Source organism: Heliangelus exortis, chromosome 16 (genome assembly GCF_036169615.1).
Source record: "Heliangelus exortis chromosome 16, bHelExo1.hap1, whole genome shotgun sequence".
Classification (NCBI taxonomy): Eukaryota; Metazoa; Chordata; class Aves; order Apodiformes; family Trochilidae; genus Heliangelus; species Heliangelus exortis.
This window is the reverse complement of record NC_092437.1, coordinates 3,090,864-3,104,826: the sequence shown is the minus strand read 5'-3', so window position 1 is coordinate 3,104,826 and position 13,963 is coordinate 3,090,864. Positions and strand designations below refer to the sequence as shown.

The 13,963-nt window shown below is 50.3% G+C and overlaps 1 protein-coding gene across 4 annotated transcripts in view; it reads right to left on the bottom strand.

The window, feature by feature from the left end:
* MYT1 (myelin transcription factor 1) overlaps positions 1-13,963 on the bottom strand; it is a 57,090-nt gene that overhangs the window by 29,123 nt on the left and 14,004 nt on the right. For all 4 annotated transcript variants that reach the window (XM_071759803.1, XM_071759805.1, XM_071759804.1 and 1 more), the window contains exons 2-4: positions 9,748-9,848; positions 2,287-2,341; positions 294-324 (exon numbers count right to left, since the gene is read on the bottom strand). In XM_071759803.1, coding sequence (XP_071615904.1) covers positions 294-324; positions 2,287-2,341 — 86 coding nt within the window. In that variant the 5' untranslated portion in view covers positions 9,748-9,848. The remainder of the gene's footprint in view (positions 1-293; positions 325-2,286; positions 2,342-9,747; positions 9,849-13,963) is intronic.

Here is a 13,963-nt window from a genome sequence, read left to right as displayed (position 1 = left end):
TGGGATAGGACAAAGCATGGCTGGAGGGTCTTCAGGCCAGTGTCACCCACCCAGAGCTCCTGTTTCCATGCCTCTAACTCCTGTTCTTCTGTGTGTTGTCAAGGACATGGGCACAACGAGCTGACCATCAATATAAATCCCCCCAACAAGACTTCCATCCCATTATTCCCACAGCTTTGCTCTTCTCACTCAGGTTCCCAAGCCTGTAAGGAGCTGGGGGACTTCATTCCAAGCCATTCCCAGCGTGGGGCCACCCCCTCCCTCCAACTTCCAAGGAGAAGCAGGGTCCTTACCTCACCTCCTGGCCGATGAGCTCTGTGGGCACTGGGCAAAGGGGCAGAACATGGCAAGGGAAAAAAAAAAAAAAAACAGGTCAAAAATCACAGCAGGAGTACCCAGCCCCCCCTGTGCCATCCCCTTTCTCTGGGGGACCCTCTCCTCCCTGCTGCTGGGTTTTTCGTGTCTCCTCGGGGCAACCCACTTGGGAAAGAAAAGGAGAATCTGCCCTGCCATAATTTCCTGTGTTCCAGCCTGGAGGAAATCACAATCCTGCCTTGTAAATCCTTTTTGCTTGATTTGAAGCACAGGAGTGCAGGTTTGCAGCACCAGGGACCACCACATCTCCCTCTAAAGAGGCAAGGAATTTCAACTCAATGGGTCTATAGTGATAAACATGCAAATAAATAGAACACTTTTAAGTAAAGACCTTTTTTTTCATGCCTTCTTCTCCGTGCTTGGAGAGGAATCACACTCAGCATACAACGTTGCTGCTGAAACTTTGCATCCAGCCAGGAATCCAAATAATCGGGAAGGAGAAAAAAAAAAAAAAAAACAAAACCCAAAAAAACCCAAAACCCAGAAAACCCAAGACCAAAATAAAACCCACAACACAAGTCTAAATTTGCCCAGGCTAAAAACCATCACACGTTTGCTCAATTTGTTTGAGCTAATTGGGCTTCCTGGGATCCAGCTCCCAGTGGGATGACTCAGGAGCTGCAACAAACTGGAGGCAGTGGCAAGTCCCAGGGTGCAGGCAATAAATTACCTTTTTCCCAGGGAGAAAGCCAGATATGAGCGTGGGGAAGGCAGGGTGTGAGAAAATAAATAGAATCAGGGCATTCTCATTAGCAACCCGAGCCAGCACCTTTCTGTCCCTGCAGCAAAGCAACGAAACCCAAATCAAGGAGCTGGATCCAGCACAACTCAGCAGCTGGGACTGGGTTTGGTTTTAGAGATGGGAAGAGCAAGGTGGGTGAAGCTGCTGTCCCTGAAGCCGTCTCTTTTTTTTGCAGCCAGTTCTGCTCATCCCTCGCCCCAGAATTCGTCACAAAAAGGAACCAAAATAGAGAGGTTGCTCTGGCCCCATCACACGTGGCCCCAGCACCACCCAAGGGGACCCCCTGGGCTCTGTTTCTGAGCATCTCATCTGCTCCCAGAGAGCAAGCAAGCCAAAAAATACCTCCAGGTTTTCCCACTCTGGATTTTTTAATTTTTTTTTTTTTTTGTCTTTTGTTTGGTTGGTCGGTTTTTTGTTTTGATTGTTTGTTTGTTGTGGTTTTTTGTTTTGGTTGGTTGGTTTGGTTTTTTGGGGTTTTTTTGTTTGGTTTTGGGTTTTGGGGGTCTTTTTGGGTTTTTTTTGATTGGTTTGGTTTTGTGTTTGGGGGTCTTTTTGTTTGGTTGGGGTTTTTTTGCGTTTGGTTGGGCTTTTTTGGTTTTTAGGGGGGGGTATATTTTCTGGGGGTTTTGTTTGGGTTTTTTTTGTTTTTTTTTTCCCAAGCTGGAAAAAAACCAGCAATCAAGCTCTGCATTAACAAGTCGTTTGTCCTCACATCCCTGCCAGGGGATGGCCCCATTGGCTTCTCCAGCAGGCACCACTTCTGCCAGGCACTCTCAGATGTGCAACTTCAAAGCCTCTGGCAGAGTGCGCATGATGAAAGCCCCGGGAGCTGATCTGAAGCTCCAGCGATTGCCATTCCCCTAAAGCAAAGCATGCAAAGGGGCTTTTTTTTTTTTTCCCTTCCTTTCTTTTTTTTTTTTTTTCTCCCTTCTTTCATTTTATTTCTCCCCTCCCATGCGTAAGGGATGAGGGCAAAACATTCTGAGGACCTACAAAGGTTTGTGGTTGGGAGTTTCCTAGGTGTTGTAGGCAAATTTTTGGGGGGAGGGCAGTGAGTATAACTTAAAGAATTAAGAGTGGACCTGAAAAATCCAAACTTATTTGGTACCAGCCAAGTGCAGGGAGCTGGGGTCTCCACACCCCCCGCTCTGGGCTCCCCAGCTGCTCACCTCTGACAGACTTTGATCGTGTGCGTGCTCTCTTATCATCATTTTCTAAACTCATCTGGAACGAAAAAAGAAGAAAATTATTGAAAGAAAGCCAAAAAGTTATTTCTTAAAGCCCCATCTTGCATGGGATTGGTGCTCCGTGTAAATACCCGGTAGGGAAAGCTTCCCCCCTTCCCCCTTTTTTCTCCAGACAGAGGGTTCTTGAGTTGCTTTTATCCCTCAGCACATTTACCAACTTTTACCAACATTTACCACCACATTTACCAACCCAAAATTCATTTCCACATCCTGGGACACAACAAGGACCCTGCTGGGGGGGGACGAGAGAGGGAGCAACCCCAAGATGTGATGGGAAATGGGTGCAGCTGGGAGAGCATCCCTTAAGGGCAGGGCTGATTTCTTTGGGTTTACAGCCCAGAAATGCTGGGAGCAGGCAGCACACGGTCACAAATCTCTGAATTTGCAGCTGAGCTGATCTCCCACCCCGGGAAGGGCAACTTCTCATGTAGTGCCCTAAAGAGCAACCTCTCCTCTGCTTAAATTTGACACAAAGAGGGCTGCATCTAAACAACGTCTGGAACGTGGACATCAAACAGAAGGGTCTGCGGGGAATAGGGGCATGAATAAGTAACATCAGGGACTTCAAAGTGCCTGGTATTAATTAAACATCACAATATGCCACAAGTTAGCAGAAAGCTGAAGTGCAGAAGGTGGGGGGGCTTTGAAATGTGGCTGTGCTGGAGGTGGGGGCAGCAAAAACACGAGACCCCCACGGCAGGGCAGAAAGGCACAGGTAGAATAAGAGGAATAGGATTTCACTGGAGCTGTCAGCAAAGGGGGTGAAGTGACCAGCAAAGAGCTGGGTTTCTCCCCTTGCCCTTGACACAAGGTGCTCTCTCTGCAGGCAGGGACAGCTGGCAGCAAGTGCCAGGGGGGTAAGGCAGGAGATTGGGGACAAGTTGTGGGGTTTGGGGCAGTGTTCCCATCTGGGATGTTTCCTTCTGGGATAACAGGAGAGAGAGAGAACAGGAGAGGGTAAGGAACACTTTCAAGTGGGATGTGACATAAATCAAATTCTCTTTGGAACATCCTTTGGAGCTGGAGAGGAATCCAGCCAGCTCCTGTGCCATCCCTAAAGGAGGAGGCTTCACAGTTGATGCCCCTGCAGACAGGAGGGGACACAAGCAGCTGATCCCCCAGGTTGAGGAGCAGGAAAAGACATGGATGCAGAGCCTGTGGGGCTCCCCTGGTGGTGGGGACAATGCAGACGTGATTTGTGCCACCACATCCCCATGGGCACCTTGATGGCTTAATGGCTGCTCACTGTCCCCAGCAGAAGGGAGACCTTCCCCCATCACCCCTGGGGGATGCACTGCTTGGTTTGGACCATTCTTATCATCCCCTCGGAGATTTTGGGGTGGTGAGGAGGGAGGGAGGCAGAAAGGGGGGACAGAGGTCCCCTGGAGCACCCCCGATTAAAAACACCTCAGAGGGGAGGGATGAAATTTCCCTCCCTCCCACTGGCACCCTCCTGAAATGCAGCTTTAGCACACAACGATTTCTGTAGTTTTTTAGATGGGGAGACAGCAGAGACAAAATAAATAAAATAAAATTAAAAAAAAAAAAAAAAAAAAAAAAAAAAAAAAAAGGAATCAAAACCTGAAGCAATTTCTGCACCCTGTCAGCATTCAGCTCGTGGCCCCGCCGTGTTGAGCTCCACGTTTATTACAATCTTCCCAATAACCCAGCAGACAATTACTATAATTTCTATTTTTCCAGCCCTGGTTCCCTGCAGACCAATGGCTCCTGTTTGAAGTGTGGAGAGGAGCAGGTGTCAAAGGGACTTCATTACCTTTATGAGCCTTTCAGCGAGCTGCTTCATCCCACCACTGCACACCAACAATGCCAGGAACACCCTGGGAGCCTGCCTCCAACCCAAATGAATTTCAGAGAAGGGTTTTTTTTCTTTCTTTCTTTCTTGTTATGCTTTTATTTTTCCCAGGGAAGGGGCACGTGCTGGGCCAGTGCCACAGCAAGATGGGTTTCCCATGGATCAGCTCTTGAAAGAGGCAGAGGAGGGGAGGCTGCAGGAGGCATCATGGGCACCACCTGCAACGTGCCAGTGCTGGGTTAAAAAAGGGGAAAAGCTGGGAAAAGACCTCAGGGAACAACAGAGCAGAACTTGAGTTTTCTGAAACCTGCCCCTCGAGGACAGGCAGGGCTCAGGTTTCTTGTCTCTCGCTGGGGGATGATCCCGTTTCATATTTGTCTTCAAAAAAGGAGGCATCACACCTGAGTTACCATCCAGGCTCCTCACTACACAGCACAGCATCAAGTAATTCCGCCCTCAAGCCAGAAGTGAATTCCCTGGGAAGACAAATCACTGCATGGACAAAGGGGACAGGAGCCATCTGAGGCAGGGACAGACCCAACCTTGCTAAGGAGCAAAGGATGGAAAAGCCAAACAAGCTGCTTCACCTGGCCCACTGCTTTTACAAAACCTAAATTACTGGGGTTTTCCCCACAGAGAAGCCCCATTCCTTGGACAGAGAACATGACATGGCCCCACCACTGTGGATTTCCAGTGTTTCACCACCTACCCCACAGGGCTGGAGTGGGCTCTGTACACCCAGAGCCTCTTCCCTCCCACCAGGCACCTTTATTCCACTGCAACCAACAGCAGCACCATCATCTAAACCCTTCGTTTCCCACCAAAGTGCCAAAACACCAGGAAAACCTCAGTTGCTGCTCCTCTCATCCAACTCAAATTAACTGGCATGGCCATTACTGCTCCTCTGAAAGTGGGGAGCAGGCTCAGGTGCACGAGGGTTACCTGAAACCTCTCTACTTTTCTTGTTCACCTCCTCAGTGAGAAGCCCTCGAGACTGATATCATTTTAACATGAAATTTCAGGTCACACAGAGCATGTCTGCAGTCTGGGAAACTTGAGTTTTTGTTTGTTCTCTCTCCTGAGCAGCTCTCCAGATTGCACTCACGTTATTTGAACTCTGAAGGGACAACAAAGCCACCTGAAAGTCAACGTGCAGATAAATTATTGCTACCAGAAGGCAGCCTCTGAGAGTGTTTGTCCAGTGAGAAGGGGTTTGTACCACACCTCCTCTGATATCCCTGGATTATCTCTCAGGTTAAAGCAAATCAAGCCTCCAGCAGGTTTCCTGACCCAGCAGTGAGGGTGGAAGAGCCCTGTGCTGGGTCTTGGGGTGCTCACTGCAGGATTCATCCCTGTGTCCTGCCACTGATGGTCAGGATAAGCTTGGGAACATCACTTCACCTGGGGATGCCCCTTTTTTCCCCCATCTCTGTTCCCCAAAGGTGGCAGAGTGCAGGGATTATTCCTTACCATGTGTTTGCCCCCACAGTCCAAATTATCCTGATGATGTCCCAGTGTTGCAAATCTAAATCAACGAGGTTCAGGAAGATAAAAAATAAGCCAGAAAGACCTCTGGACCTGAGTCATGATGAATTTTCCCAGCCTACTTCTCAGTAACACCCTCACTCCAGTGCCAAGGTGGCAGCCCAGGAAGAGCAGCAAGGACCTAAAGTTTCATTTTAGGGAGTACCTCCAGGGCAGAGGTTTTCTTCTTCTCCTTGCTGACCTAAACACACATTTCTTAGCAGAAGGAAGGGCTGAGGTGCTGACAGAAAGCCAGGCACTGCTGCCCAGGTGTGCTCTGTGCAAACACAGCATTAAGGGCCCTGCTGCAATTCCCCGTGGTCAGCAGTAATACTCTGTATGTATTCAAGAGCAGCACGGAGCTCAGAGAAAATAAACAGGCTGAAAAAGCCTTCATCTGGACAAAGGGAGGTGAGGATTCAGCGGGGATATTTATTTTAAGGCTGAAAGCAGCAGAGCTCCCATCAGCACTTGTTTGTGCAGAGAGTGAAATACCATTTGCACGAAGCTGAGCTGGGAGGGAGGGACAGACAGACAGACAGACAGAGAGCACCTCTATTTTTAGTTCCAAATACCAAAATATAAATTTGTCTAGCAGCAGGAGGAGGAAAAAGCCAGAAGAAATGGCATTTTTCCTGCAGAAGTGTTGAAGAATGCTTTTTCTACTTGGTCCTTCCCCTCTCCCAGGTATAAAGAGCCCCTTCTCCTTTAGCTCCTTCTCCTTTAGCACCAGGCACTGAGGATGGGGGGTTGAATGGCCTCTTGGGGGTTTCTGGTGTTCTACCCCAAAAAGGAATCATCCCATGGCTGCTGCAGGCTGAACACAGGGGGATAGACCTGGATCTGGGTCTCCAAATCTGTTCCCCCCCCTTGCAGGACACAAAGAGGCTTCATCCCACTGCACCTTCTCATGCTGTTAATCTTTAAAAAATAAAAATACAGGGTGATGGAGGAAGAAATACCCCTTGATCAAATGTCTCCCTTAAAAAAGGCTCAGCAGTAGCTCTCAGCTGCTATTTTATAACCACACTGAGTTTAGGGTTTGGGTTTTTTCCCCCCCTTCTTCCTTTAGGGTCTTCCCCGCTGCTTGATTTAAATCCTCCTGACATTCCACCTATTGTGAGTCCTGTCCTCAGCTGAATAAACTATCATCAGCTTTTGCTCTTTCACTGCTTCCAGGAAAGGACACCCTGTGTGATGTTCTTGTGCTTGGAGTTGAGGCACGAGGAAGGGGAAGGGAGGGGGGAAGGATTTTTGCCTTGACATCTTCAGATGCAAACCCACAGCTTGTGCCCACCACAGCTGTGTCACAAACCTCCTCCTCCTCCTGGAGCCGTGCTGTCACTTCTCATTTGCAGAGAGAAACCCCCTCATACACACAGAAAAAAATAAAAAATAAAAATAAAAACAACCCTAAACCCCCCAATGCCAGGAAGGAAACGCTTACCGAGTGCGGATGCTCTGGAGCATCCTCTGCACGAGTGAAGCCAAGCAGAAAAGATGCTCCTGAGCAGCAATGCTGGAGACAGCCCCAGCTGTAGCCTGTGCCTCCACAGCATTAGGCTGGGGTGATTTCCTAGGCAGTACTTTCAGATGACAAACACTTTCCTCCTGACTCTTTGGAAGGGCCGTGACACGCAATCCAAATGTCATCGCAGGCACCGGGAGTCCCGGGTGGCTCTGGCTGTGCAAACAGCTCTTATGGCACACAAGGAGGGGTAAAGGGAGTGTGGGGAAATAGTATTCCTCAAGGTTGTTGTTTTCAGGCTTGGTAATAAGCTGGTTTTTTCATGAGATTGTCCCCAATGCCTGCTGATCCCTGAGGTGAGCTATGAGCACATCTCTGAAGGCAGCACTGGTGCTGGTGGCAGGGAATGGGCTCTGGTGGCCCTGTCAGCCTCAGCCCTACCTGTCCTAACAGCTCATCATAGAATTGTTTTGGTTGGAAAAGACCTCTGAGATCATCCATTCCAACCATTAACCCAGCACTGCCCCATGGCCCTCATCCCCACATCTCCAGGGCTTTGAAACCCCTCCAGGGGTGATGGGGACTCCATCCCTGCCCTGAGAAGCCTGGGCCAGGCCCTGACAACAAAGACATTTTTCCTAATATCCAATTAATATCCAGGATTCAGTAGTTCCCTCACTCAGTTTGCCAGAGCTCAGGAGGAGAGAGATTGGGGAGAGAAAGCTCCATTTCTCCAGCAGGCAGCGTGGCCCAGGAGGAGCAGAGCAGAAGCATCCAGGATGCCTCCGTGCAGAGAGCACCTCACCCCAGCCCTGGGCAGAGATCTCATTTCAGACCTGTCAGGGGAAATTTTATCCTGAGCCTGCTTTAGAAGCAAAAAATAAATAAGTAAACGTGCCCCACATCCCATTGTCCTTCACCGTGGCGCATCCTGGGGATCAGGAGCCCTAACAGGCAGGGAAAATGCCATTTAAATACAATCTGTATTTATGAGCACACACAACGTGCTCACAGGGGGCAGATCCCAAGCTTAGAGAGGGACTGAGACCCCTCAGCCCTGAGAGAGAAGAGGACACACACACAGACACACAATCTCCAGGCTGAGAATGTCCTAGGTTCTACCTGGATTTTAGGAGAAGAGTAGAAAATAAATATTCTGCTGCATTGATTTGCAGAGAAATATTGTGTGGTTTGGGGTGTTGTTTTTTTTTTTTTCTTTGTTTTTGTTTTTTTTTTCCTTTAATTTGCCTAAAAGGGTTTAAAGCATCTCTTGGGGAGCCAGTGAGAGCCTTATAAAGCCTCCTCCTTCCTGTCCCACCTTAATTTGGCTTTTATGATGCAGGAGAATTCATCTCTTGCTTCCTCCCACACCTCACCAGGCTCAGTCTCACCACCCTGTGCAGGATGAGATCCTCCTGCACCCTCCACATCCCCGGGGTGACCCTCGGGGGAGCTGCCCCCTCCCCATCTCCTCCTGTTCCCCCAGCACTCACTTGGTTAAAGCCCAACTGAGCAGAGCTGAGGGGGAGGAATAATGAATATTAGCAACGTGCCTGGCAGAGGCAGGGTGCTAGATGAGCACCAGGTCCTAGGAATATTTCCTTTTGTAATCATGGCTTTATTAACACACAACAGTCTTATTAAATCTCATCTAAGTGCTTATTTGGCAGGTTCAATAGAAAAGCCTTAATTGAGCTCATTTGAAATCGAGCAGCGACTGCTTACTCTGCTTTCCAAGAAGGTGGGAGCTTTCCTGGTGACACCTGCTAGCAGCTGACAGCTTGTTAGAGAAGAAGGATGGGTTTCTAGGGTGGATTTTTGCTGCTTTGGGGTTTTTCCCAGGGCTCGGTTTACTTGGGAAGACAGGAAGAGTCACCCAAGGAGATTTTCCTCCAGCAGCCAGGTGGGTCCATCCACCTGCCTGAGATGATGCTCTGAGATTCTGAGAGCCCCAAAGGGGCCAGGAAGTGGCATTTGTGTGATGAGCTGCCCCGTTCTCTGCTTAATTAAAGCTTCCTAATCTGCTGGCAGGGAATCTGCTGGGAGGTTTGACAGCTTTGGCTGGCCCTCTGTCCCCAGCCCCAGCTGCAGCAGTAACTGAGAGGCTCTGTTGAGCCCCCAGGAGCTGCCAGGGGTCCCGGGGAGGGGGGGTGATGAATGCCTCACTTGTCTCCTCCAAAGCCACCACAGCTTCACCTGGTGCACGAGGGGCTTCTTCCGACCAGCCGGAGCCTTGGAGAAAGGCTCCATTTTCACAGCCCTGGGACTGCCCTAAATAGCCCAGTTCTGAGCCACCCTTGAAGGCTGGGAGCAGAGAGGAAGGCAAGGATTTCAATCATTCAGACTCAAAGCCAAACCTTGACAGCTGGAAGCCCTCTCTGCCCGGATTCCCTGAGCTGGAGGTTCAGCTGGCACAAGGAGAAACTTCCAAATCCTGCCCCCAGCATCCATCCCCCCCCTCCAGGACCAGCTGGTCCATAGCAGCCCGTGACCCCCATCCTCGGGCCAACACGTGGGGCAAGGGGGGGTCAATGTATCCAAAAAAAAAAATAAAAAAAGCCCAGGATTTTCTGCTCACCTTGATGTGTGTGCCGTGCAGGCTGGTGGCTCCCTCACAGCTGCTGATCCTCTCTCCACAAGTCCACCTCTGATTCAGCAGCTCACCCCGAAACTCATTTTCTGGGGAAGGGAAGAACAGAGGGTCAGGAGGCAGAGTCAGCCCTCTGGGCTTTCTGGGCTGGGAGCTTCTCATCAAATAATAAAAAAAAAAAAAAAAAACCCACAAAAAAACTGTGACCTTTTTTCCCTCCCACACATTTCTTGCTCACGGTGATGAGACGAAGAGCGTTTGCCCCCAGACTCTTCCCATCCTCCCCCCCCAGGCTGTCACAGCTCATCCTTGGTAAAACGTTGTCACTTTAGGCACCAGCCTTCCCCTCACATCTTTAATCTGAGTACTGAAGAATTCCCTGCCCGTTCTCCAAGCCTTGCTCCATTTCTCTCCCACCCATGCAAAGGAACAAGGGGCCCATCCCCCAGGCACCTGAGGAGCATCACAAGCTCCAGCACCCTCCTTCATCCCAGGTTTCCAGCAACCCAAGGGAGAACTCAGAGCTGGGGCTCAGTTTCCTCTGCTGAAGAGGCTCCCAGGACTCCTTAACTCTATCTTTCCTTTCTTGGGGTGATGTCTAAGACAGGGAAAAAAAAAGAAAAGGCCCCAAACTCTGAAGGAAACCTATGGAGGGTGGGTGTTCCCCCCAGGGAATAATTGCTGAGTGTGCAGAACACCAGCAGAGCAACTGGGGAGCTGCTCTGCCACCAAACAGCTTTGAGGAGAACATGATGAAAAAAAAAACAGGGAATTTATTGCTCCCCTGCCTCTGCTTGTTCTCTGTCTACAAGACCTTAAGGTACAACCAGTATGTCCCCCAGTGTTCCTGCAGGAACAAGTACATTGAAAGACCAGGATAATTTGATCCTCTGGTGACGTCCAACCCAAGTTAGTGCCTGTGACAGCTGACCAGGAATGTCACCTTGGGGGTTTGTCCCAACCCTGAGCTGCTCTGGAGCCAGGAAGGCACCTGAGGGGACTTCTCCCAAGTTTCATCTCTCTTGGAGACTCTACTCCAAACCCTGTCTGAAGTGTGGGGTTCCAGCCTGGACCCCTAGGACAGGCAGAGGGCTTGGAAACTAAATCCAAAAGCTGCTGAGACATGATTCTGCCTTGGGAAAGCTCTGGGGAATGGGAGCAGGGAAGCAGAGGTGATGAAAACCAAGGAAAATGTGGGAAGGAAAGTGGAAAGGAGAAGAGAAGGGGGAAAAGCATCAAATAAGAAGAAATAAAAATGTTTCTATAGCACATTCATAGGACAGCCTGGCCTGAAGCATTTCCCTGAGCATCCTTCTCCCAGGCAGTGGGTTTTAAAGCAGGAGGATCTTCTCTGGAAGGCAGGAGCAGAGAATGGGCTAAACTTCAGGATGCAAAAGGAGCCTCCAGATAGCTTACAAAGTCAACCCCAGACAGCTTACAGAGTCAACCCCAAGGAAGAGGAAGTAGCAACCTCCCCCCCCAAGCACCCTTATCTTCTTTGGGTCAGTTTTGCTCCCATATTCCTACTTTCTTGGCTCAGGTTGAGCTCCAGAAGCTGCCACATCAAATCCAGCCCATCAAATCCTGTCCTTCTCACAGGTCCTGTCCCAACCCCCCTGTGCCTTCATCCTTGAGAGCAAGAGGAGGGTGAAGGAGCCCTCAGCAGGCTGGAGATCTGCTGGTCCCACAGCAAGCAGCCCATCACCCTTCTGCCCAGCCTGGCTCTGATGGCCAAAGCAGCTCCCTCAACACAAGCATCAGATTTCTTTGCCTCTCTGCTGTTTCAATGCATCTGATCTCCAGAGAGGATCAACTTGCAGTGCTGGCTCTGCCCTTTCCACCTCCCCTCTGGGCCCCTGGGTTCAGCAGAAATGGAGCTCACTGGTTTTGGGAAGGACACTTCTTGTGACCCCTACCTAGAGGAGATGGGGGATGCTCCCCAGGTCCCAGAGGGAACAGCACATTCTGGGGTCCCCTCCTGACACAGAGCTGGGACTGTCCAGAGCTCACAAACAGCATTTGTATCCACTTGCCCCTGGAAAAAAACCCAAAACCCTGAAGTCTCAGCTGGTCTGATAGATCAGCCAGACCTTCACATCCCCAAAGAAGTCACCAGCTTTCCATCCCCTGCCCCATCCTCCATACCCACCATCCCACCAGGACTGGATCACACACTGGGGTCCCTCAGCAGATTCTTTGGTTTTTCTCATGAAAATCTAAGACAATCCCCCACCAAAACACCACCACATCCTCTTTCAGGTGGTTCTTCAAACTCTTTGCCCCCTCCTCCCCCTTCAGAGGTAAAGGCTGAGCAAGGTCAGCAGGGACCCCGAGCCTTGTGGGTTGTGTAAAATCCTGGCATGAAAGAACAAAGTTCTGGGAAACCCTCAGATCATCCTGATCAACTTCCAAACATCTGGAAACTTGGGAAGAAGACCATACATGAATCTGGGTGTTAATCAGACCAGGGTGTGGGTTGCTTGTTGGGTTGTTTTTTTTCCAAAGAAAGGAGAAAGCATTGATTTCTCAGGAAAAAAAAAAAACACAAAACAACCTACTAAAGAATGGCAGAAAGTTCCCCCAATAATAAACCCAGCAAACCTCCCAGGAAGCATTGGCATGCAGAAAGGGAATAGAAAAAGGAGGCAAGAGGCTGCAGGAGGGGAGTGCCTGGGTGGCAGCCAGCTCCCACACGTGTCCCTGTGTCTGCAGCTGCCTCCTGGCTGGCAGAGCAGCATCAGCCTGGCTGCAGAGCTGGGCAGAGGTTCCAGCTGCTGGGACAAAGGGATGGGCTGAGAGATGGGGTCCTTGGGGAGAAGACTGGGGGGGGGGGGAAGCTCCCTCTTCTCAGAAGATTCAACCCTGCACGTTTCAGCTGGGAGACTGGAAGGAAAACACATCAATCTTCGTTTGCTCCTCCAAGTGCAAGAAAAGGGAGAAAGGGAGATTTTTCTTCGTCTTGGTTCAGGCCCTTCATCCTTCCTGGGCAAGGGGAAGGCTGGGTTAACAAGGCAGCAAGATGCTGAGAGCAGGCAGGAGCTTTTGGGGTCCCAGCAGAAAACAAGGGCTGAGTTCTCAGTGCCAGGGAGCAGAGGGCCCTTCAGACCCCACCATTCATAGGGATGAAGCAAAAGAAACACCTCAAATCCAAATATTACACCTTTAAGCTGCAAAAGCCACCCAAGGGACCCCTCCACCACTTGCTCCACATTCCTGCCCAGCCCAGGCTCAGAATTCACTCAAACCCAGCAGAACCCAGTTCCTTTAGAAATTCTCCTCTGTTCTGTCCCATGCCAGGAGCATTGGTGCAGCCCCTCTCAGGGCAGAAAATCACCATCTCATTGAACACAACTCTGGCTGTTCACTGCAGCACAGCCACCTTCCCTGCTTCACTTTTAGCTCCCCCAGCATGCATTTAATTGAGGATCTAATACAGGATGTTAATTGTTTATTGCACTGTAAATGACTGATCATTAAAACGTATTAATTGAGGTTTAACAGCTGGGTAATAGATATTACATTTTGTGCTTATCAGCAGATAGGATTTCACAAGGGGTTAGGATGGGCTGTATGGATGGGAGATCCAGCAGGGCCAACTAACTTGTGTTGTCCTGGGCTGTTCATTCCATGGAATTTTCTCTCCCTGGGCTCCATCCTCACATTGACCAAGCACATCCCAGCCCTGCATCCCAGAGCTCGCTGCTCCTCACCCCACATCCCTCCCAGCCACATCCCCTCTTGGGGTCCCACGCTGGGGATGCTGCCCCACCAGGGAGCTGAAGTTTTGATCCCACAGCCCCAACAAACACACAGCCCATTGGCTGAACCCCCAGGCTGCCACACCAAAGGTCATAAAACCTGGGATGCACACTCTTTTCTTTCCCCTTACCCAAAGGACAGGAAAGGTTTTGATTCCAGCAGGATCAAACTTTTCCCCTGCCAAGCAGGTACTTGCAGCACTCCCTGTGCTGTTAACCCATGAGTGCCCAGCTCAGCACCCCTGGGGCTGGGAGGTGCTCAGAGGCACCAAATCCTGCCCAGCTCCAAGGTTCCTGGGACATGGAGGAGAGGAGGGGTTGCCAGGGCTTCCCCCTCCTTGGAAGCATCCAAGGACAGGTTGGATGGGGCTCAGAGCAGCTTGGGCTGGTGGGAGGTGTCCCTGCCATGGCAGAGGGTTAAGCTAGATGATTAAAGTCCCTTCCAA